The sequence below is a fragment of the Desmodus rotundus genome, unplaced genomic scaffold, assembly GCF_022682495.2.
Source record: "Desmodus rotundus isolate HL8 unplaced genomic scaffold, HLdesRot8A.1 manual_scaffold_172, whole genome shotgun sequence".
NCBI lineage: Eukaryota > Metazoa > Chordata > Mammalia > Chiroptera > Phyllostomidae > Desmodus > Desmodus rotundus.
In genome coordinates, this window is record NW_026527228.1 from 32,337 (window position 1) to 57,253 (window position 24,917).

At 45.9% G+C, this 24,917-nt stretch overlaps 2 protein-coding genes across 4 annotated transcripts; one reads left to right on the forward strand and one right to left on the reverse strand.

The window, feature by feature from the left end:
* The first annotated feature begins 456 nt into the window (after positions 1-456).
* On the forward strand, positions 457-14,448 carry LRRC39 (leucine rich repeat containing 39). The gene is made up of 8 exons (XM_024570302.3): positions 457-596; positions 3,847-3,952; positions 5,650-5,806; positions 6,383-6,519; positions 9,107-9,252; positions 9,946-10,098; positions 11,361-11,506; positions 14,336-14,448. The coding sequence occupies exons 1-8, from the start codon at positions 484-486 to the stop codon at positions 14,389-14,391; spliced, it is 1,014 nt and encodes a 337-aa protein (XP_024426070.3). The 5' UTR covers positions 457-483; the 3' UTR covers positions 14,392-14,448.
* Positions 12,914-24,759, reverse strand: TRMT13 (tRNA methyltransferase 13 homolog). Of its 3 annotated transcripts, none has more exons than XM_024570392.4 (11): positions 24,613-24,759; positions 22,530-22,576; positions 22,374-22,440; positions 21,388-21,450; positions 21,148-21,217; positions 20,885-20,949; positions 20,367-20,534; positions 18,648-18,720; positions 18,232-18,306; positions 15,092-15,521; positions 12,914-14,819 (listed from the first exon to the last, which is right to left on the reverse strand). In XM_024570392.4, the coding sequence occupies exons 1-11, from the start codon at positions 24,757-24,759 to the stop codon at positions 14,621-14,623; spliced, it is 1,404 nt and encodes a 467-aa protein (XP_024426160.2). In that variant the 3' UTR covers positions 12,914-14,620. The 3 variants fall into 3 exon arrangements, with proteins under 3 accessions (XP_024426160.2, XP_024426159.2, XP_045059470.2); XM_024570391.4 differs by having other exon boundaries at positions 20,885-20,991; XM_045203535.3 differs by lacking the exon at positions 12,914-14,819 and having other exon boundaries at positions 15,132-15,322; positions 20,885-20,991.
* Positions 24,760-24,917: the final 158 nt, after the last annotated feature.

Consider the following 24,917-nt stretch of genomic DNA (forward strand, 5'->3'; position numbering starts at 1 on the left):
GACACACATGGCCACTCCGCTGAATTCCAGCCGGATTACATAGCTACCCCCCGAAGCCCGTCTTATTTTATATATCCTTTTTAACCATTTTCTAATCGGACGGGTAAACGAGTTGCAGGTTTTCGTTGTTGTGAAGTACTTAGTAACGGAGGGAGTACACTTGGCACCAATACCTTGACCAAACTGCTCATCGTCTTTAAGGCGCAGGCTCCCATCCGTATTTTAGAGACACTGAAAGTACGCACGTCACAGTATTTTTGTGAGGGTACTGGCCGAGCCGCGGCACGTACGTGTATGAGTAGTTTGGGGAACCTGGAACGTGTTCAATAAACCTGCGCTATTATGACCGTGAGAATACCGAGTGAGCATCCAAAACACGCTGTTCTTTTCCTCGTGTCCTTAGGTCCTTTCTGAGATGACCTCTGGGATTCAGCTGTTCAGAACTTCGTGCAGGCGGTGACTCTGTGACAATGTGGAGAAGTCATGTCAGAAAACGTGGCTTGTAAGGGGGCTGTCAGTGCTGTCAAGGAAATTTGGGAAAAAAGAATAAAGATACTCAGTGAAGACCTGAAGCGCGAGAAGGAATTTCAACAGAAGTACGTCGTAACGTGTTTATTGTTGTGAACTCGTGAACATGTAACCTCGTTGTAGAAAAGAGCAATTATGAAATGCCTTGGTATTGAACCTGATGGGAATTTTTTTTATTTATTGAAAACTCAGTAGATACCCAAAGGAAACACTGGACTCAGTGAAGTGTGGCTGTGCGACGGGGACCCAGAAAGTTCAAGTGTCTGTACGTGAAATCGTAGTAATTGTAGGCTCTATTAGGGCTCTATTCGTCAGTCACTAATGTTTGATTAGCACCATTTCGTCGACTTTTCAGTGGTTGGTTGTGCAACGTCGTAGCCGCTAGGGTCTCGACCACCACCTGGCAGAAGGTTCTGCAGATTCTCAACTATGTGAACAGCTGTGCGCTCCAGCCTGGGCCCCTGTAAACCTGATTCCTTGACTTGGGCCCTATTTCAGTGGCTTGGCTCTCATTTCCTCTGCTTTCTTGGTGTCTCCTTAGTTTCCTCCCTGAATGTCTCCGAAGTTCTACTAATCTTGCAAGAATAGCCCCTTTCCTCACGGATCCCCCAAAAGCCCCCCACAGACCCCCCATGCGTCAGGTCTGTCGAAGTGTTAAATGGTCTTGTGTGAGTCAGCAAGTAACAGAACGTGCAACCACCAATGGCTTAGGCGATAAGGAAGTCCTGAGGTGTGGCACTCCCAAAACTTCAACAGCTTTGTCCACTCTGCTTTTGTCACCTTCCCCTGCTGCTCTCAGGTAACTTCCCTGGGCGTCACAGGATGACCAGGGCACTTCTTGGCCTCGCCATGTTAGCAGTAGGGTGGAAACTGTTTGTTCTATTTCTTCTCTATTGGCCAGACTTGGGTCGTTTGTGCACCCCTCATCCAGCAGCCTTCTAGGGATTGCGGCTGTGTGATGGATTTAGACAAATCAAGACCTGGGTTACATGGGGGGAAATGTAAATACTTGAAAATGACCAGTATTCTCCCAGCAAAGAAGAGGGAGGAAAGGTTATTGATAAGCAACTATATGCGTCTGATCTGGATGGGGCGGGCCACTCTCCCCAACCAAAGATGGTAACGGTGCTGACCGTGAGAAGGGTAGCAGCTGTTTATGGTGCACTTACTGTTTCCTAGGCATCTGCTGAGTGTTTTCTTTGCACTGTCTCACTTAAATCCTCTCAACATGCTGAAATGTGATTTCGTATCATGGGTGATACTGAACTATGAGAGAAAGTAAGTTACAGTAAGAACGCCTCAGACAAGAATGTTAGCTTTTCTGGATGAAGTGGTCCAGGGCTGGAACAGCATGCCATTGATTCGGATACCTGGGCTTCTGCCTCGTTGCTCAACTGCGTGTGGCTTCCATTCCTGAAGTCACTGCCCAGCCCCAAATAGACACACCAACTACAGCCAACCCGTTTGATTCCGGCCAGTAGGAAAACGCGTACACTGCTTCTGCCAGCATCCCACGGCCGAGCTTCCCATGAGCCATATCTGGCTGCCAGGGGTGGGGGTGGCTGCGGGACATCTTGTGCCCAGTTACATTTAGAGGATGTGTTATTGAGGAAGAAGAGGAGTAACAGATAACGGGGGATAAGTAGTCTCTGCCACGCATAGGTGCTATTATTTCCTCCATTTTCAACATGGGAAACCCAAGAGACAGGCTCGGTCACTTTGTCAAAGATCTCATTGCTAATAAATGTGGGGTAGCGTTCACACGCAAGCTATCTGAGCCCCTGGGCGTCACATGGGCCTCAGGGCTCCCATTTCCCTGGATGGGCCCTGCCTGAGGGGAGCCACCCTTACAACACCAACCGTGTTGATAGTGCACACGCAAGACCGATTCGACCTGACAGTACTCTCAGTGAGTCCTACTCATTCTAAAATCGGCGGTCAGGAATCATGACTGGGTTCTGCACTCCTGAATTCATGTATCACGTGTCTGGTTAAGAACCATTTCATTTCAGTAGCTCGGAGTTCTCTCTGTACAAGAGTAAGGAGTGTGCATCATTTTCCCTATTGCGTCTTCTTCTTTTATTTATTTACTTTTACTTGTTTTAGAGAGAGAGGGAGATTGATTTGTTGTTCCACTTACCGATGCGTTCATTGGTTGTTTCTTGTATGTGCCCTGACTGGGGATCAAACCCACAACCTTGTTGTGTCAGGACGACGCTGTAACTCACTGTGCTACCCAGCCAGGACCCATCTCCTTTTTTTGGCTTCTTGACTAGATTGTGTTTGGGAGGGAGGACTATTTATTAGTAAAATGTAAATTCCAAAAGCTAAGTTACACACACCTCTATGATCATTAAGATTAGGTCCAGACTCTGCCTACTTAGCTGGGCCTTACGCCAGCCCCTAGAGGCACTCATTCATTCATTCATTCATTCATGCATGCACCAAACTCCCACACACTAGCTGGGAGTACCTTGGGGCACTGAGAGTAAACCCTCCCTGAATTCTGCCCCAGGGGCACTGACAGAGAAGACCTATGCAAACAGCTATAATTAGCACAGGCCACATCAGAGATTTTTGACAATCCTTCGGGGGAAAAAATCAGAGATTGTTTAAGAAATTTAGGGGGAAAATTCTTTTTTTTTTTTTTTTCATACCTAGACCAAAAGCCGTTTCTAGCTCTGGAATCTTTACTAGGAATTTGCAAAATGCTGCCCTTCAAGGCACCCTTCCCTTAATCTTAAAACAATTTCATTGTAAGCTCATTTTATAGTGTTATAAAACTTGATTTATGATGAATTTAACTCTAGGCTGTTTCAAAAGTAAACTACATAGTCTTGAAACTTGTATTCCTAAAGAAATAATAAATAACCACAGCTGATGCAGAGTGGTAAGACTGTGACACACCATTCAGAAGGGGGCAGGGAAGCTGATTGCCAGGGGAAAAAAACCCTGAACTCTTTGCTGAACTGCATCCTGGTGAAATGATTAGTTTTACAGCAGGAAAATTGCATCTCAAGAAAGCCATTATAAAAAAAATTATGGAGAGTTATGATACTTTCTGAAGACATAAAAATGGGGCATTTGTGATGCTTAATCATATCTACAATTCTTATAAAATAAAATCGTGTTCGATTTCTACATACTATTGATCAAGTGGTGGTTTCGAACGAGCCTTTCTTCATACAAAAGTGAGCACCGTGGCTTCTCGGCCTTTTGACTAAGGTCAAGTGTAGTGTCTGTACTTACCCGATGGATACGAAAGTGCCCGCTGCCTCTGTCACTGCCCGTGAGCTAACACTGCTTCCTGGTCCCCAGGCTTGTGCGGATCTGGGAAGAACGAGTGACCTTGACCCGACTGAAGGAGAAGGTCACCAGGGAAAATGGGAGACTTATTCTGAAGATAGAGAAAGAGGAATGGAAGGTAAGCTTTGCAAGTATTTTAATAATATTTGATTTTCTCCCCTTTGCTTTTGCAGGGGAGCTTACAGAATGATTCTGAGACTGTGTAATCAAGACTGGAATAGTTAGAAAGTCAAAGTTAATAATATACCCAAATGATTTGGGCAACGTGAGCAACTGAAAAGAAACATATTGTCACTTCTTTTTTTTTTTTTTTGCAAAAATTCAGTTTGCTTTTACTCCGCCTAAACTTAAGTCAGTTGTAATATTTCTCCTACTAATCCTTTTAATAATTCCTAATTTCCATAAAAAGATGACCATCTGCCTAGTGAAAATCATACAGCTTTTCCAAAGCAAACACTCAGTTAAAACTTTAGAAAATGGGAATGGATATTAATTTTTTAAAAGATTTTGTTCATTTGTTTTTAGAGAGAGGGAAAGGGAGGGAGAGAAACGTAGATGTGAGAGAGAACTATCAATCGGTTGCCTCTCACACGCCCTCAACTGGGGGCCTTGCCTGAAACCCAGGCATGTGCCCTGGCTGGGAATCGAACTGGCAACCTTTCCATTCGCAGGCCGGCACTCAATCCACTGAGCCACACCAGCCAGGGTGATATTAATGTTGTTATTAGGTCCACCACCTGCTTTGTATCCTCCCTCCCCCACCTCACACATACACACCCATAGACACAAGTGCTTGATTACATTGGCTGAACTCCAGTTTTCACGAGGGCCTCTCACCCTCGGGTCAGTGTTTCTATGCATATAGGTATATTTAGCTCCTTTATTTTCTCTCTTGGCTATTTTAGGCTGAAAGAAAGGCAGAGACTTTAGAATAGCTGAAACTCTTAAGATCCTTAAATTTAAAAAAATCATCTTTAATACTATAAAATATTTCAAAACAGAAAGGAAAGAGAAGTCTGAATTATTTTTTAAAGAATTATTTAAAAAAAATAATTTTTTAAATTTCAATTACAGTTGATGTATGTGACAAAAATACTTAATCAAATAATTATTAAAATGGTTGGGGATTGAGCAAAAAGGAAAAAGGACTCATGGATATGGAAAAGTGTGGTGATTGCTGGGAGGAGGGAGACATAAGGATTAGAATGGCAATGGAAAAAATACCATAAAGATTAAATTTAGCTCTGGCTGGTGTGGCTCAGTGGATTGGGTGCTGGCTAGTGAACCAAAGGGTCACTGGTTCGATTCCCAGTCAGGGTACATGCCTGGGTTGTGGGCTGGGTCCCCATTGGGGCATGTGTGAGAGGCAACCACACACTGATGTTTCTCTCCCTCTCTATCTCCCTCCTTTCCCTCTCTAAAATTAAATAAATAAGATCTTTTAAAAAGAGATTAAATTAAAAAAATGTTTTGGTTTCTCTGTGACTCCAAGTACCCACCATGTTTTCATTTTCAAAAGCATACGTACTCTAGAAAAGCCTAACACAACAGAATCTTTAGGACGTAGTTTTCTACGTGAGTGTGCTATTGACCAAAACATGTTACTTGTTCATTCTATTATTATTGGGGTTGAGGTTGAGCAAAACAAAAAGTTAATAGCACAAAGCATTTGGAAATATAACCTACTGAAAGAAAAAGATTCTGAGTTCTTTTCCAAATCAAGTAATAATAGCTCGACAATCATGCTTCCCTGCGGCGTGGCACTGAGGTCATTTAAGTGATACGGTGACTGTCATTCCCTTCTCTTGAGTTCAGACCCTTCCTGCTTCACTACTGAAACTGAATCAGCTGCAGGAGTGGCAGCTGCACAGAACTGGTTTGTTGAAAATTCCCGAATTCATCGGAAGATTCCAGAGCCTCATCGTGCTAGATTTATCTCGAAACACAATTTCGGAGATACCTCGTGGAATAGGTAAGGAAGGCTGCCGCTTTCACTCTCCTGCCGGTCTGTCCACCCGCAGGCATGCTCTTCGTTGAGACTTTTGTCGGATACATGGAACAAAGGTCTCATCCTTCGCAGCCCTGAGCCCTGGGGAAACTACAGACATCTACTCTACACCGATGCTCTGGGGGAGCCAAGCTTCAGGATTTCCTGAGGTGATTCAGGATGAGGTTTCAATGCAAAAAAAAAAAAAAGTCTGTTTGGAATATAATTGTATAGAGTCTAAAACCAGTATTGCTGGTTCAGTTGTTTCTCAAAGGGGACAGGTTGAAGACAAAAAAGAAAATTAGGGAGGTTTCTTAAAGAAGAAAAAAAGTCTCCAGTGGAAAATTGGTCAGAATACAGTATAGATAAAACAGAATGAAAAAAAAAAACTACTTTTGCCTAAAGCACTGATAAACCTTCCCCTTATCTGGCAAGAGCTCACAACCTGGCCAGTGTGAATTTATCCCTGCAAAACCGGCCAGTTCTTAATGCGGTAATACTTCGTAACTGGAAATACTGTTTTCTACCCACCTGCTCTCAACTGTGTATTATTTTTCGTAGGACTACTTACGCGACTTCAGGAACTGATTCTTAGTTACAACAAAATCAAGACGGTCCCCAAGGAACTAAGTAACTGTGCCAGTTTGGAGAAGCTAGAACTTGCCGTCAACAGAGACATATGCGATCTTCCGCCAGAGGTGACAGCGAGACGCAGGCCCACGATTCCACTTTCCGTCTGCTAGTGGCTTACGTCTCTCAACTGTGTGACCCTCAAAAATAACACCAGTGGAGAAATGCCGTAGACTGCATTTCAGGAAATACTTAGTGAAAGCGATTTCCGGTTATTTTAAGTAGAATGCATCGTTTCAATAAGAGCAACCTCTATTTAGCATAAACGACACTTCTGCTACCGTCTTTGTACTACTGGCCTCCGGGAGGCCAGCGTGAGTCTGACTCATTTCCGTTCCCAGAGCTGCAAGCACAGCCTGGGTGGCAGTTGTTACTTAATAAATGCTTACTGAATGAATGAATAATCACCATGAAGCACAGACGGCATGGTGCTAGGAACAAACTCTTTTGCACACTAGGTTGGTTGTTGACAGAGCGCCCAGTGTTTGAGAGAGGCTAAGCGATAGGATGTGAATTCTTCGGGCGTTTCGTTTTTAGAAGTAGTTTCCTGGGCCCCAGCAAGTAAATGCAGGGCAGTGGGCCTGGAGAGCCTTCAGGCTTGGGTTTGGTTGAAATGCGGAGGATGCCTGGTTATTGGCCAAAACCAAACTGGTCCTAGAGCTCTAGGCGCTTGTATTACTTTTCAAACACACCTGATGCTCTTAGAATCCACAGAGGAAATTTCCATGGTGCTTTGCCTTGAAAGCAATGACTTTGCAAGATAACAGTTAAGAAAAAGAATAGAACTCAAAATAAAATAGATTATTACCTTCTCCTTTATATCTTGGTGAAAATATCACTTTTTTCCAAGCCATAAACATGTCAACAATAACTTTTGCTCTTGCAAGACATAGTGTGATCTCTCTCTCTTCTTACAATAGTGCAATTTAATGAAGAGTAGGCATTTGTTCATGAGGAAAATGATGATCACAGGGACAATCTCTTCATACCTACAAAGAGGGCCGATAGTCTTTATTTCTAATTTGCCGTTCTTATGACTTTGTTCCCACGATTGGTTCTGTTGCCAAAAAGCTGTGTGAGTGAGGCCATGACCATTAGCGCGTCTTTCCCTAAATCTCTTCGCCTGGAGAATTAGGTTTTACTGGAACAACGCTGGGCTGAGATCTGGAGCCGGGGGTTACTTCTAAGGTGGCCTTGAACATGCAAAATTAAGTTGTGTAGGTAATAGTTTTAGTAGGTTTTCAATCTTCTACCGTCAATGCATTCTAGCCCCACTGAGAAGTCGGCAGCGTGAGCTGTGACGTTGCGAGGGCCAGACACGCAAACACGTCTGTGCTGACATAAGAACAATCTCTTCATACTCTGTTCTGAGCCATTTGAAAATTTGGAAGTCTGTTAACAGATTTCAAAAAAGTGTTTTATTCATGGCTTGAATTCTAAAGTTGGAGAAACATCAATTATGAGATAAACCTTTCTGCTTTTTTTGCCCACAAGACAGTGTAGTTGTGCCTCTTTCTGTGGCGTTCACGTGGTGGGTCCTGAACACGCCCTGACGTAGAAATAAAACACGGAGATCTCATAGCTCGATGGAGAGTTTCTAAATAAAAGTTAACGAAATTCTCACGTGTTGAAACTTTCCTACTGTCCTGTGGAAAGAGGGAAGACATTTCGTGGCTTTAGGTCCGTGGACGCTTGAGTGCACATGGCCACATAGCTTCGTCCGTTGTAGTCACACGGCCCACCTAAGCCGCTGTGTCCATAAAACGGAAGTTAGGCACAGCCCCGGTGGAGCGGGTGTCAGAACTTCTCATCAATTTAAGGTGGGACGGTGGACGACTCCTGCTCACAGCTTTCTCAGACTGGGGGTGGGGTGCACAGGTAACTAAGGGCTATTCTTACATGAATAAACTAGGAGCGTCCATGTGAGCACAGTTTAAACACTGATATTGAGAGCAAAACCCAGTTAAAGAGAGACAGTGCTGTGTCATAATTTCTGAGTAAAATTAAAACACATAAGAATACAAAGTCATATGTTTACAACAACGTATATAATAGTAATTTGTATATAGAGAAATACATAGAAAACATGTATTCCTGTATAGCAATAAAAGCATTAAAAAAGGCATGGGAATGAGACGCCAAGTTCAGGAGAAGTGTGACTTCTGGAGAGGAAGAAGGGACAAAGGACACAGAAGGGCAGTCATATCAGTACAGTTTCTTTCTTAAGCTGAGCACTTGGTGCTCTGTTATTCTTAATAAATTTGTATTGTTTTCATTTAAAACTAGAATTCCGAAACTCAATTCTGTGACTGAGATCCCATAAGGGGGTTCAATAGAAGGATTATTTTGAATGTGAGTTTTCCCACATACATCTCAACTCTAGGGTGAAAGGGAAACATAATATATGTTTATCCTGAGAAGCGGGTCAGGGGAGCCTTTGCCAGGCAGGCTCTGTAGTCCCTAGAACCTGGCTATTTTGAAATATAATTGCCTTTGAATAGATGGACTTTCTAGGACAGAGTTCTCCATTTATCTGGAGTTACTCAGGTTCATTTTGGTTTCAACTGTCTTGGGGACCCTTGGTGCACAAGGTGGGCTGAGTGCTCCAGCTCGCACTGCGCCCCTCGCTCTGACACGCCTCTTCTGCCTCCTCAGCTCGGCGGCCTGTCCAATCTCACTCACCTTGACCTCAGCATGAACAGCTTCTCGGCCTTCCCTCCCGCTGTGCTGAACATGCCTGCCCTGGAGTGGCTGGACCTGGGCAGCAACCAGCTCCGACAGCTTCCTGAGACGATAGACAGGTAACGTCAGCAGCCTTTCATGCTCCCAGCAGATGCGGTGAAATGAAATAAACAGCGCCCAGGGGCCCCCATACCTAATTGATCACAGCAGGTGCATCTAGAGCTAGCGGTGCCACCGTTCAACAGAATATTCTCATTTACTCCAAAAAGAAGTAAAAGAGAAAAACTGGCTCTCTGACACCCACAGAGTGACAAGAATGTGCCACAACAGTGACACCATCGCTCAGTGCACGCCAGACACTTCTGTGCACTAAGCACATGGACGAGGAAGCACAGAGATGTTAGCTATTACGTTGCTCACGATCGTAGTGAGTGTGCAAGCGAGGGTGTGACCCTAGGCAGCCGGCCCCAGAGTCTACTCGTGCTTACTTTGTCCTGAACGGGCCTATCGGCCATTTCGGATTCTTCCTGGAAGATGAATTTGAATTGCACCACACTTACAGCAGTTCTCCTTTGAGAAATCTATGAGAATAGCGAAGAATTCTAGAATACACTGATTTCAGTTCCACCACCGCACATGAGCCAGATGGTAGAGATTAATCCCGAACCGCGGTTGCCCTGGTGACTGGGGGGTGCGAGTCAGCTGACGGGACAGGGGTACCGGTGGCATTTCTGGGACGACTAAGCTCATGAGATCCAGGGTTCTCATATGATGTGTGATTGACTAAGCTCAGGAACCCGTTACTTCTTCAGAATGCAAAAGCTCCATACGCTGTGGCTGCAGCGGAACGAAATCACGTGCTTGCCAGAAGCCATCGGCAACATGAAAAACCTGGGCACTCTCGTTCTCTCCAACAACCGGCTGCCGGACATTCCGGCGTTCATGGAGGAGATGACCGGCCTGAGGTAAAAGTTCTCTGCACAAACCCGACGTGTTCCCTTCAGCCGCAGAGCAAAGTAACGCAGAGGAATTGCTGTAACTAGACTTGAGTTCGCATTCATGAGAACACAGGCACTCCAAAATCGTGTCCAGTTTTGGAGCCCTAACTTATGAACAGGATTCATATAATACTGGTCTAAGTTATTGGAGAATCAATCCACAAAACTGAAGCAGGGCTGAGTGGGATTTATCCGCTTCAAGGAGTGAATGCCTTCTGTGGGTAACATTTCCATGGAAATCATCTTTATACCTGCCCACAGATCCCACCCGCGGTATCAAAACAAAAAACATAAGAACAGTGATAATTTCCCTTCTAAACAACTACAAAGGGACACAGGCAATTATCCTAAAGAGAGAGCAGTCATAACTTTGTGCTGAGTTAATTACTGTTAAAACTCCTTGGGTGTCTTCCTTCCAAAATTTAACTTCCTGACAGTGAACATACGGTGTGGCAATTCACACCAAATCCCACATCGTCCATAAAAAAATCATTCATTCATTGTACACATTCAGCAATTACTAAGCTCCGTACCAGAGGAAGACTGGATGATAAAGACACAAGAAAGTCTATAACATATGCAAACTTTAGGTTCGTTATATTGATCATGCAGAGACTCCTTAGACTTTACGATGGTACAAAAGTGATGTACACAACAAATTACATGAGATACTCGACGCTTTATTACAAAGCAGGCTCTGTGTTAGGTGACTTTGTCCAACCGTAGGCGAATGTAAGCGTTCTGGGCATGTTTAAGGTAGGCTAGGCTGAGCTATCACATTCGTTAGGTGTTTTACACGCATTTCTGACTTATTTTCAAGTGACAGTGTGTCTATTGGGGTGTCGCCCCATTAAGTCGCGGAGCCGCTGCATCTGAGAAGCATTAGCGTCGCCCTAGGAAGTTCAAGCGCACCGGCTCAGTAGGTGCTACGGCTGCTTTTACGAGCTTTGCAGATAAGTTGTCTAAAGCTAGTAGTTTTTTCTTCTAGGGGAAAATCCTTAAAAACTCTTGGGGTACATCACATCTCACCAACACGTTCAGTTACTGAAACCAGTTCAAAAAGAGTAACTTAGAATTCTCTTATCATTTGCTGTCTGCAGGGAAGCAAACGCACACTTCTTTGCCACCTATAAAATGCTGTCTTTTGAGGAATGGGGAGAAAAGGCATACGACTGTAACTGAATCACAATAAAAAAATTTTTAAATGCTGTCTTTTGGTAAACTGCTAGGTTTGTCAACTTCAGAGACAACCCGCTGAGGCTGGAACTGACACTCCCTCCCAGCGAGGGCACAGAGGAGGAGGAGGAGGAGGAGCGGGAGTTGTTCGGCCTTCAGTTCATGCGCACCTACATCCAGGAGGCGCGGAGCACAGCAGGTAGGGGCTTCCTTCCGGGCAGGGGACGTTAACGTATGTGAACTCCTTCATAGGTCTGTCCTTCTGTCTGACTGTTCCGTCACATTCTGGTCTCTTGGTCAATATCGTGGGAGGAAGAAAAGTGGACTTCAGCTCAGGTGGCTGTTTTGACAAAGCCCTTGCAGTCTTTCAAGTGGAGGGAGGAAGTAAGTTTCTTTGGCCAAGCACATGGAGCACAGCCAGGTGAAGATGCTGTTCGAGCTTTCCTGTCCCGTCCTGTCTGTCTGTCATATGCCAATTTACTCTGATGAACCCCACCTTCGCTGCCACTTCCTTCTTTTCTACAAAGAACAAACCCACAAACAGCAAAACAGGTTTTGCCTGAGGATGAAAAATAGTGAGATAATACAGATTTTTAAACGATAGTTAAAATATGAGGTTTTGATATGCAGAATTCAATCAGTCTGATAATTTTAGAATTAAATCATTTTTTTAAACGAACAAAGGAAAGTCTTTAACTTAGACCAAGGTTAGGGGAAGGACAGGAACACAATTCTGTTAATAAAAACAGTGAAACAGTAGTATAGGAATAGATATCATGGTTTTTGTAGTTCACTAAAATGTCGAGTTTTCCTGTCAAGTTTTTCAGTCAAAAGGCAGACTTTCGTGCATCCTCAAGTAGTTGCCTTGAGGAATGAGTATGACCTGAGTGAACAATGATAGAGCCTTTCAGCTAGAAGACACAGGTTTGACCAACCCCAAAGGAGGGTGTTTAGGACATGATGAGACCTGGGGCAGCGAGGTTGCGTGAGTGGTGACATGGAGGACCATTTGGAGGGAAGACAAGTTGAGAACTGCAATAGCTTTGGTCCTAGTTTTGGAAAGCACAGGATAACTGCATAAAAGACAAGTGGGTGATAGAGTTGATAATTGAAGATGGGAAAAGGGGGGCCTGGGGTGGACCTGCTTTAAGGGAGAGCAGCTGGACAGGTGGTGACTCTAAGACGGGGAAGCGGAGCACCGGAGCTGGCCGGGTGGGCAGACCGGGTGGAGCGGAAGGTGGGCTTCAGGCTTAGCACAGTAAGGCTGATGTAACTGTGGGACATGCAGGAAGAGGCAGTTGTGGAGATGAATCTAAAGTCCATAAAGGGGTCTGATGAACCTGCAGGGTCTGTGGGTGAAGGAACAGCTCTGTGCACATCCCAGATCGCTGCCATGGTAATGCAAAGGGAAACGAACAAGGCTGGGGAAAAGTGCACCTGTCCTGCGGCTGGCATACTGATGGCCAAGGTTTACTTCCTGTAACGTACTGGCACTGTCGCCAGAAACATATTAAGCTAAATTCGCCATAAGCCTGTGTGTCTAATCCTCGTGTGTGTGTGTGTGTGTGTGTGTGTGTGTGTTATACAAAACACAACTGAACACGCCTGTTGTAGAATGCCATTTATTTCTGGGCATAACTTGTTGAGTGATACAGAACAGGTTGTATGATGCCAACTAGCACTCTCTGACCCAGTGAAGTGAGTTAATTATCAAATGACGTATTATCTTCATTCACGCATCCTAGATCAGGGGGCATGAGTAATGGACTTAAAATGTAATCAGACTACCTTACTTCAGTAATATTTGACATAAAACTTCTAACAAGAGACACAGGTTACAACTTATAAAACCAAGTCTGCTTATTATTTACGAAAAATAGATTCATGACTTAGTGCTATTCATTACAGTGTTTGTGGAGCGCTTACTCTGTGCCCCCAACTGTTGTAAGCGTTTTACATTTCTGATCTGAGGTTCCCGGCCGCCTTGGGAGGTAGGTTCTGTCATTGTTCCCATCCCCATTCAACGAGGAGGAAATCGAGGCACAAAGAGATTAAGGAGCTTGCCCAAGGTCACACAGCTGAGAGGTCACAGGGTTGGGGTTTGAACCTAGCAGTTTCACAAAACATCTGCAATTAAGCTGACACAGAAAGGTCAGGAATTAAAAGCAGGCTAGGGGGCTGGTTTACAATTCCTGTAATCATAGACCACAAGGCAAAGAGTGACCTAAGAATATCATCGTATCTGAAATTAGTGATTCTGAATCTGTCTTGGCAAATATATCAATGATTAACACTTTATTTATTTATTTTTTTTACAAATAAAGGCAGAATAATAACTCAAGGATAAAATGTAGAAAAGAGTAGCAGCCCTGTCGTATGTTTGGTTAATAAACGCTTGTGCATAGAAACTGTTTACACGAGTTAAATGAGGTCTAAATGTGAGGTTTTTGGTTTCACTATCTAATTTCTACTTTACTCCAAATTATTTTTCCAAACAAGAGAGAATATACTTATGTTTGTATTCTTACATGTAAAAATGGCCTGTTAAAAGATAGGAGGTAATTGATTTCAGAAGATATCTGCAAATTTCAACTTGTGAAACGGGCTTCTGAGTGCCATTTTGGAAGTTCTAACTAGATAATTATCCAATAAAACGATAGGTTTTTTTCCCCCTTGAAAACACCTGTTCAGTTTTGGTGTCTGCATGGACGAATTCCGGTAATACAGAAATACAGGTATGACTCTGGAAATCTGAAGGCAAACGTATTGATTGTAAACATCTCTGAATGTTTGCATAAGAAAAAAACCACAATTGATTATCCTTTCCAGATCTGCATGGAAAGAAAAAATCCGTACAGAAGCCAAATTCTCAGACTGGCTCTTGTTGGAAACTGACCATTGATCGCTAGGCCTTGAACTTGAGAAATCAAAAGTATTGCATGAAACCGAGGGAAAGTGCATTTCCAGAATCAATGCACACACAAAGTGAACGTGCTAGCCCCCTGGTGACATGTTGCGTGTGTTTCAGATAACCCGGCCGACTGTTTGACCGCTTCCCCGGCCTCTGTAAAGCCCGACGGGTAACAAAGGAAGATGCCCTGCTGAAGACTACACTTTGGGAACCTGATGCATTCTCTGAAGTTTGGACTTCTCAAGTAAAAAACAGAGCTACTTCCAAAGCTCAATGAGGCCACAACGTTTTTTAAAGCTCATATTCTCTGCTATTCAGATTACACTTTCATAAATGTAAAAATACGATTTAAAGAAGCTCTCTTTTTTTAGTGGAAGACAGCGGCATGCAGAACCTCCTCCGTCAGGCGGTGGCTTCCGCCGCAGGACAGGGCCGGCGCGGCACGGCAGTCAGCAGCACGTTCTCCAGGGACACGCAGGGCTCCGCGTAGTACTGCAGCGCGGGCCGGAACCCGTGCCGCCGCAGGTACTCCGCCCGGCCGTGGTCGATCAGCAGTTTACAGAGGCGCCCTACTTCCTTCTTTTCCTCAACAGTAAGAAACCTAAACCGAACACACACCAGACAGGGTGAAAATGCAGTCGAAGCTTGTGCGGTTGTTTGAGTCCCTTCCATTTACTGACAAGCCGCCAGCTAACCCACTATAGACTGCGCTGTGCTGCGCCCCGTGTTTCCAGGGTACATTTTATTAGCGACCACTAAAATCAGACGGTAAAACGTGTTTCCATGGATAAATTCGGGTGGAGCCTCTCTAAAGAGCCAGGGCAGCGGCAAGGAACCACCTCCGCCCCAGGCTACCTGTTCCCAGCCACCTACCCAGGCGGGCTCTCGGCACGGCCATCACCGACTCGGTGTCCCCCGCCGTCGTGCTCCTCGCTGTCCGCACTCGGGCCCTCTCTCCTCGCGGTGCCACCCAAGGCCTCCACGGGCGCGTCCCGCATGCCACAGGTCGCCCAGCTACTCATCCGCTGGAAATAGTGGAACTCGAGGGCCCCAAGGCCTAGAGCCCGGAAGTACTCTCTGCCCACGTAGTGTCTCCAGTCACACCTGTGGTGACAACAGAGCGCAATGACAATGCCGGCCACAGGGCTCCGCTGCTCCGGGGCTGTTCTGCCACTTCCTTCCTCGGCCATGGCGGGAGTTTCTCGGTCCGTTTTATCATTCTTTATGCGTTTGGCTAAAGGCTCTTCATTCCCTTCCTCACCACGGGCACCACAGGCTCCAACCAAACATCGCAATGCCAGATCTGCAAACACAACCACGTGCCCCCACGACAGCGTCTTTAAAATGAGTACTTCTCACGGCGGGTAAGCACCACGGTTTCAAAAAAAACCCCGAAACCAAAACACCAAACTTGCTTAGCCTTTCACCTTAGCAATTCTTTTGTGAATCATCGGCTTCGTTCCTATTTGCTCTTTTCTCATTATGGTCTCAGGTCTCTACAGACTTACTCCACATACAGTCTACTTCCCAACAAATCCGCCTGCCGCTCAAGGTCTACAGTTTGTAAGACCTGTCAGTCCAAACACTTGGAGGGACTCTCACTTCGCCGCCGCTGGCGAAGGTCAGGACTCAGACAGAAGACATTTATCTACCTGCACTTACAGTCCGCGGAAGGCTGATGTCAGGGAAGCCAAAAGGAATAAAGAGGAAGGGCATGCGTGCAGGCTGGCGCTGGTGTGGGCAAGCAGGGCCGGCTGAGGGCTGAGAAGGGGGTCGGGCCGGGAGGTCAGCCTCCCTGGGTCACACACCCACGAGGCAACCGGACACTGAACCCCGTCCACGTGCAAGTCACCGTGAACGTCACGGCGATGGGTGCACATGAGCACAGGGCAGCTGTGCTCTGTGTGACAGTGGAAACCTCACAGTGCGCCATGAGCAAAGCTGACGCGTGTCTGACAGCTGTGGCCAGTTCCCACGGAAGACTGCTATGTTTAGCGTTGACAGCACTGGAGTCACCCCAATCTATGCTGTAAAACCCCTATTTTTCTGTGGGCTTAGATTGGCAAACTGTGCCTGTTTAATAAAAACAGGTATTTTTAAATTGTATGACCCTAAATGTCACAATTACATGATCTCATATCGCACTAGTAAATTTAATTCAACACATGAGTTTAAGTCCTCCGACACGATGGGAGCCTTTTATTTGGAGAACACGATAGCTAATCTGTTATCTAATAAACTATTATTTTCTGACACATCTGCTCCGTCACTGTTTTATTTGCATCGGACTTAAGGAGATGATTTTCAGATTATCAATGACCAGAAAATTATTAAAAGAATTAAGTTCTTTTAGAATCGGGAGCTTCAGCAATCCACCTCAACGTCTCCTTTACAGAGAACTCCAGGGACAAGAAAACAGAACAAACTGGTGGCCAAGATTGATTACTCACTCACTCACTCACTCACTCACTCACTCGGCGCCTGTTACACGTCAACCGTCCTGTCAGCCCAGTCCCCGAGCTCAGAGAACTCACACAGCAGCAGCGGTTCAAACGCAGCAGGTGAAGTCAGATATGCAGCCAGTATGATGATAAGAAGGAAGCAGCAGCACCCTGAAGGGTGACCACTGGCTGAAGGTAAGGACAGACTCGCCGGCCCGGAAAGCTGGAGGCAGGGGTGGCAGACAGATGCTGGCAGAGGCCAGAAAGGGACGAGGACATCGTGTTAAAAGGGCTTGGACTCAATGCTGGCGGTGACTGGGAGCCTCCGAAGCGTTTTCAGAGGAGGAAAGCAGATCAGGTGTGGAGCAGACGGGTCCAGGTGTCAGCAAGGAAAGGACAGGGCATGGAGGAGCAGTGAGACCGAGAGAGAAGGGCAGGGGTGGAGAGAGCCATGGAGGGGAGGGAACGATCTCTAGCAGGGTGAGCTGCCACGGCAGATTGCCCAGGACGGGAACGATGGGGCGAGGAGGGGGGACTACAGACACAGTGACTCAAGACGGGAAGGGTGGGCAACTTGAGAATTGGCCAGCAGGGGCTGTACTTCTGAGAAGCTTGGGTTAGGTGGGCCGGAGGAAAGGGGCTTTTTTCCTTCCCAGGACGGAAGGCTTTTCTGAGGGATACCCCATAAAAGTCCATGACACTCACAGCCATTTCCAGCCCATCTCCATTTGGAGGCTCCAGTTCCCCATGAGTGCGGAGGACGAAACCAGCAGGAGCAGGAAGAGGACCTGACAGCAGTTAACCCTTGCTGAACACGGGCCACCCTACAGGCGACGCAGCCACTGCACATGATCCTGTTTCACAGAGGCTGCCCCGAGCCCGGAGCAGGGAGGGCCTCTGTCAGCGTCACACAGCAGAGCGGAACCCTGGACCCCCTGACTTCAAAGCCCGTGCTCTTTCCGCTGTGCCTGCCAGAGCTGGGGCACCCCAGTGCTCGGGCAAGACACTGAGGCTTTTCTCTCGCTTGACACTTGTTTTCTTCCCCGAGTCCCGCTATATGACCATATTCTCATGGGAGAGGTTTCCGAGTCCTCCCCAAGCAATGCTTCTGAAAAAATCAGTCGCTTTTGGGGTGAAATCATAAAGTTTCCATAAATGATTCATTTACTTTTTGGTTGAAATGTACCCCGAAGAACTTTAAGGTCCCACACAACAGAATATTGGGGTGTCCAACCTCTTGGTGTCTCTGGGCCACACTGGACGAAGCAGCGCTGCCTTAGGCCACACATTAAAATACACTGCGACATGTCATCACAAAAAACCTCATAATGTTTTAAGTAAATTTACGATTTGGTGTTGGGCTGCATGCGGCCTGCGGGTCGGACACCCCTGCAAGACGGCCAGACGAGCAGACGTGCAGGAGAGCTCCGCACCTGACATAACCCAGGCCCAGGGCCACTATGAGGACCCACGAGCTGTGAACACATGTGATCTAAACTATGCGAAAGAGACCCGGAAACAGCTGGGACACGGCTCAGGTCCTCACCCAGCCTTCGGGAGTCGTCCACTCACCTGTCGCCACACCACACAGGTGCTTTCCGATTCCCACCACGGGCAGCTTCTCTCTGCTGAGCACAGGAATCTTGTCTGAAAGAACAGGGAATGAGGTAAGGCCTCAGTGGGCCTCCCAAAACAGAGAACTAATTAGAATCTCTGCATTTGAGGGCTGAAAGAGACAGGAACAAAAAAATTCCCCCTTTAGTTTGGGAAGAAGGGCTCCCACGATGCAGTGACTTATTAGGAACACGGATGCCACTGAGCGAGCAAGAGTTAAAGTGTTTGACTCGAAGGCCAGGCGGTTTCTCCCGCGCTGACCCGAGACCCGCCCTGTGTGCCCAGCACCGATCGCATCACTGGACTGTTAAGCGACCCTCAGAGCGTGGGACTTCTAGGGTCTGTGGCCAACAACAGAAGCATGTGCAACTTACTCAGACACAAGTGCTGAATATCAATCTGAAGTCTTTCAAACACTGAATTTTTCTTTCTGTGTTTGCCATCAACCTGCACAAACAGAACATTATTATAACAATGGCTTTTTCTGTTTTAAAAAAAGCAGTTTCATTAAAATAAAAAAAATTGTTTCACAATTCAGAGCAAGTAAGCTTCCATCTTCTATTTCAGTCTTTAAAAAAGAGGATCATTAATATTAACACTAAAATTTTAAGAACTGTGTTCTTGGATGAAACTCCAAAGTAATAACATCGCACATCTTTACAAGGCTTGAACATTTTATTAACGATCCCGTGAACCTCATCTCCTTGAACTCTAGGAATCCCCAGGTCACTGACGGGGGAACCGACGTTCCCTCGGAGCACCTGTCCCCACTTCGACTCTGCCAGCCCTGAGGGACACCGCTTCTGGCTCACTCTTCCTCTTGCTGTCCCTGAAAGGTCACATCCGGTCCCACTATACCCACTGACAAAGTCTACTCTGAGGCCCCACCTCGCCGATAGGCACCAGACACACACATCGCCATGTCTGTGGCTTCCAGCACCTGGACATCCCTCATCTCCTCTTCCCTCCTCCCTGTCCCTGGGCACAGCCCTAGCTCTGGTCCTTGCTCACCTGGATTATTGGAGAATAATGATCTTCTAATTAATCTCCCTGTTTGAAGTTTCAGACTCTTGATCAGCTTTAATGGTACTGTTTTAAAAACCCCTTTGTATTCACTTTATCAACTCTTACATAGTCTCTGGTCTCCTCTCAGTTGTCACTTCCACTGGGAAGCCTTCTATGACCCACCTCAGCCTGGACTGGCTTTACCTTCCCGCTCCGATGGCACCTGGCACTCACCACTGTTACAAGGCACTTAGCATGTTGCACCGAAATGCTGGGGAGGCTGCCCCACTAGACGTGAGTGCCTTGGAGACAGGAGGTGCACCCCCAGCATGTAGCAGGGCATGGCAGGACTCCCCCCCGGGTCAGGGAGACCCCTGCAGCCCGGCTGCCCTGCCCGCTACCCTCTGCGAGCCCTCCGGGCCGCGCCCTCCCACCACACACACACACAGGCTCCGAGTTTCTCTGCTGCTTCGGGCGCCCGGGTGACACCAGTCCCGCTGCCTGGACTACTCCTCAGACCGGTGGCCTGGCAAATGCTGTGCCACCTTTCCAGACACATCTGGAATACCACCTTTTCTGTAACCCATCGCTACCCCGCCCTTCAGAGACACTTGTCACTCGTCCTTTGGACCCACGTGGACATCCGTGCAGACTTTTTTTCGTGTTTTAATACTTTCCCATCATCATGTATCGGTTTGTCTCCCTTTCCATACACAAGTGACAGAGGTACGGACCTTGTCTTATTGGACTTAGCCCACCCGACGTCTACCAGGGGGCCTGGCAGTGTGCTCGACAAATGTGTATTGGAGGGAGAGCTGGGAAGTGGCAGAGGACTCCGACCTTTAACCCCAGGCATGAGCTTGGTTCTTTCCACCTATTTTCTTGTCTCCACTTAAGAACTCAGAGAATGGACTATCAAAATTTGGATTAAAACATTTATCTTCAGTTTTAGTCACCGATATAATGAGAATAAAGAGCTACTATAACTAAATAAACACACAAAAAATTCATTTCCCTTGAGACATGTTTCTTTTTGTGTCAGAAAGTGCAAACAGTTTGATTACTGATACAGTGGCAGCTTCATTTACCTTGAATCTTGTGGTCACCTTTTCCACCAGGATGAAGTGGACTTCCTCAGCATCTTTTAAGGCAATATCAACCCAATGAGACAATTTTCCCTTTCCTGCTCCAAATTCAACAAAGCATCTTCTTGGACCAAGTAACTTTAATTTTTCAATGTTACCTAAAATAGAAGCCTGCAAACTTGACGAGATTATTTTATAAACTGGAGCAAACACATCTGGCTCAGACAGGAAAAACAGCAAGGTGATGTCTACATAAGGCAGCACGTTCACACGAAAATTTTTGTTTGGCTTTAAAGTTTTCCTCTGCTTTTAAGTATTTCAGACACAGTACTTAGAACCATATCTATGCCCCAATTTTTTAATATATGTTTATACATATTTTTTGAAATGGAAAGATTCTGTACCCTGAAAGAGAATCTAAATGAAATCTCGTTAATAACTCTATTTAGAAAGAACAGAATGTTAGCTTTTGAGAAACGAACAAAAGGCCATTTTGAGCAGTTACCGTGGCCCACACATACCTGCTGTTTCAGGTGTTTGGTTGCAGAGTCACCGTTTTTAGGGTCAGTAAGGGCATCATGCAATGCTGGATGGGACAGAATTTGATCTTTGAGTGTGGAGTTCAAACCTGGGCCAGACACAAGCACAGAGCTGAAGCAACCAAACGCGAAACCACAGGACTCCAACAACAGCAGTTCACGTCTTTCAACCCGCACCGGCACCAACTCGCACGCCGCCCCGCGGCCCTGAGCAATCTTGCACCGGCAATTTTAGGCCGACGTACCTGCACTTGCTTTTTTCAATTTCGTAATTAAATTTCCCAGCTGCTCTTCAGGGAGAGAAGAAATTGGAACCTATATACAAAAATGAGCTATCACTAGGAATATTGATTCTGTAGAAAAATGCATTCTAAATTCAAACAAATTAACTAATTCCAAACAAAAATCGGAACACAGCTCATTCAGAATGTGGAGAGAGCTTATAAATACTGTTGGAAAGGAAACGTTTAGCCTAAAGTACTTACTAATTGTTCGGGTGTTTCTGTTTCATCCTTCAAGCCAGCATTAATATCCTCAACAAAGAAGTCCTTAGCAAAAACAAACCAAATCATGAAAATATTGTTATTAATGTGGGTGATCACAAAAATTAAGTGGAAAAACTGATCCTTCCCATCCTCCCACGATTCATTAATTACTGAGCACCTCCTGTGGTCCTTAACTCACTTCCAGTGCTGAGGATCCCCCACCGCAGAGAGCAGAACAGACCAAAATCTGTGTCCCTGGGTCTTACACCCTAGTGAGGTGGTGATATGAACATCTGTAGTCTAAAGAAACTCATCAGTAATTTTTATTAAAGTTTCCCTCTCCACAGCGGGGGCTGAGGACTATGCCAGTTTTGTTTAGGGTGCTAAAGCAGAAACAAAGTATCAACTTGCTCATCTCTGCCCCCATCCTTCTCAGACAGGGAGGGTAACCAAAAACAGAGATAAGATACAGACTCCAGGACAGTTTAGGTCTGATTTCTTCCTACTTACAAAGGCTAATTACAATAGGTACTATTCTCTCTGGGCAGCCCTTTTTGACTCCCTGGATTTATTTTAATTTTTCTGTAAGTATGTGCTCTTTCACATGTGTACTTCTTCCGTGGAACTTATTAAACAATACCTATCATTTCCAAGTTTACTTACCAGTTTCAAATAAGCTCTTTGAAAGCTGGGATCATATCTTATTGAAACAAACTAGGAGGCACTAAGTAAATACTTTTGAGTAAATAAATTGTGAAATTATTCTCTGAACAACTCTGGTTGCTAAAATTCTATTATCTGAACAAGGGCTGTAAGTGGCTTCTCAGTCTGACACAGTGCTGGCCTTCACATACTCAGGAGCAGTGACCATGCTCGAGCCTCCAGAGCCAAGGCTTGTGAAATATTCACATCTGTAAGCTACTTTGTCTACATCAACACGTCACACCACACGTCTCACCCTTCAGCTTTTCTGATCAAATACTTACTGGTTTTGGCTTCTCTCTCGCATTACATTTTTTCAAATGCTTTGCTAGTTGATCTTCATACACTGTGCTACATTTAAAGAGAAAATTACTTAAAATAAGACTTGTGACGATGACTGTTTCCAGCAGAGAAAAATCCTTATCTGACCCCGTACTTACTGTTTCGGATCTAAAGGACACAGGATTCTTTTCCGAGCATTTTCTTCCTAGTAAAGAAAAAGGACATAGTTGAATAAAATATCAGATTCATTGTTTACAGGTACTAGATCTGACTTCAGTGTAATCATAAATTTATGCATTCCCAAAACAAGGCAAGGATACCTTAAAAAGCCCATAATAAAACATTAGCACAACTAGGTCATAGGGTTTAACAACACGAAAGTGGCCAGTGCGGCTGGTTTACACATGTCCGAGCAAATACTGCTTTGGCCAAGGGCCAAGGGCCTGTACTTCAAATAGGTTATAAAGAAGACCTATACTTGAAATGCTGAACCGATGAAACCATTGACTAAAATACGCACATTTATTTTAGGCACCGCTAAGAAAAACACTGACAATTTAAATTATGACATGTCATTGATTTCAAGATGCATTAGAAACAATGAAATATGGCATTTGAACCATTTGATAGGTGGGGCCAAATTCTACTGGCTTTGCCACTTGCCGGGACAGCAGTCACATCCCGCGTGTTTCTAAGTTACATGGATTGAACTACAAGCACTAGGGGAAAATGAACGGAAATTAACATCGATGGCAATTCCCCCCAACACTCCCACGAGTCTGTACGTGATAGGTCACCAGACTTCAGAGGTCTGATTCTCAGCTCCATCAGCCCCGAAATCCATGACTTTAGGGAGACTTACTGCCTCAGCCAAAACATGACTATATGTCTTGCTTCCAAAGGTTCAGAAAGATTAAGTGAGCTCATAGTTTTAAAAAACCTGCTTAGCCCAGGGCTGGCCGTGTTCCTCTCCAGGGACCGATCAGCTGGAGAGGATCTATTCATATTCTACTGTTACCACCATTGGCTGTCACCTTCCAGCTGTGTGGTTAAGGTCAAGTCCAAGGTCTCCTCACAGACTGAGAACAAAACCCTTCTCTTATCACACATCTCATTCTTCAATCGGGGGGTGTTTGCTGGTCCCCTCAAAACCAGGCAATTCAACTCTGCGGGTGCTTCCAAGAGTGGCAGAGTAAGGGGCCCAGGGTGGAGCTGTACTGGGTATTGCGTAGAAGGGTCCACCTTGGGGCTAACCCACAAAAACAGCACACACAGTACTGGACGTGGAGAAGGCATGGAACAGATACCCGGCCATTCGGTTTAATCCTTCTAAAACCTATTCAACGGGGTCTTTTTCCACCAGCATTCCCCTCCTCTTGTTCTCATTTCTACTTCTCTATCCTCTATATCCTAAAGAAATACACACACATAAAAAGAGACAGTACAATAAATAGGTGTGACTGTACTAGCAAACAAAATTGATGTAAAGTACAGAACAGGGAATGCAGTCAATAATATTGTCACAGTATCTATGAGGCCAATGGGTGCTAGAGATATTGGGGGAATCACCTCCTAAGTTATGTAAGTGTGTAATCACTGTGTTGCATATCGGAAACTTAACGTAACATTGTATGTCGACTGTAACTGAGAAATTAAAAAATAATAAAGAAGTGAAATTGTCCCTTAAGGACCTCTAGTGAGGTCAGCGCAGATTGTTCCTTCCAGGGACTGGAAATGTGGGGGTGTGGGATCACTTTGTAAAGTACGATTGTCTAACCACAATGCTGTACACCTGAAACCAATACAGAAGAATGCTGAGTATCCAACGTAATAGAAAAGAAAAAAGAAATAAAATCTCTCCTTCCCAATTCCAGCACACTAGGTATAACTTGCTCTCAAGTTCTTTTTAAAAAGTTTCTCTCCACCGCACTGACAAGAAGAGCGATGATTCAGGGAACACAGATGGGATGTGGGATCCCCGTGCGCTGGGACCCACAGCTCCCCACCGGGAAAGCGGCGAAGGTGAGAAGCGGGAGTTTGGAGGAGAACTGAAATCGGGAGTCATTGCCCACAGCGCCGGTCGCTGCGGGCTCAACCTCGCTCCCTGGGGCTATAGAACCGCGCTGATGAACACAAAGGCAGCGAAACCCAGGGGACAGAAGCAGGAATCGGTCTGAGAGGGGAAGTGCGGGGGCCAGGAAACTTATTTCCGACTCTCGGGAGGGCAGAGCGATACCAGACCTCCGCGGCACCAGCGTGTTCGCCACAGAACCTTTTCCCGGCTGCTACCACCATCCTGCAGAACCTCTTCTTCTTTGCCACATAGTAACCGCACCGGCCCTCGGCCGGGGAGCCAGTCGAGCGCGGCGTCGCCGCAAAAGCCGCCATGATGCAGGGCAAGCGTCAGGTGAAGGGAGGGAAAGTTGCTAGCATCCCGCGGGATCCCTTCCCTTATCAAAGATGGCTGCCTCGGGTCCCGCCACGCAGGTGGAAGCCCGGAACCACCGCTCTCCTCGCCCCGCCGCCCGCCACACCGGAAAAAGCCG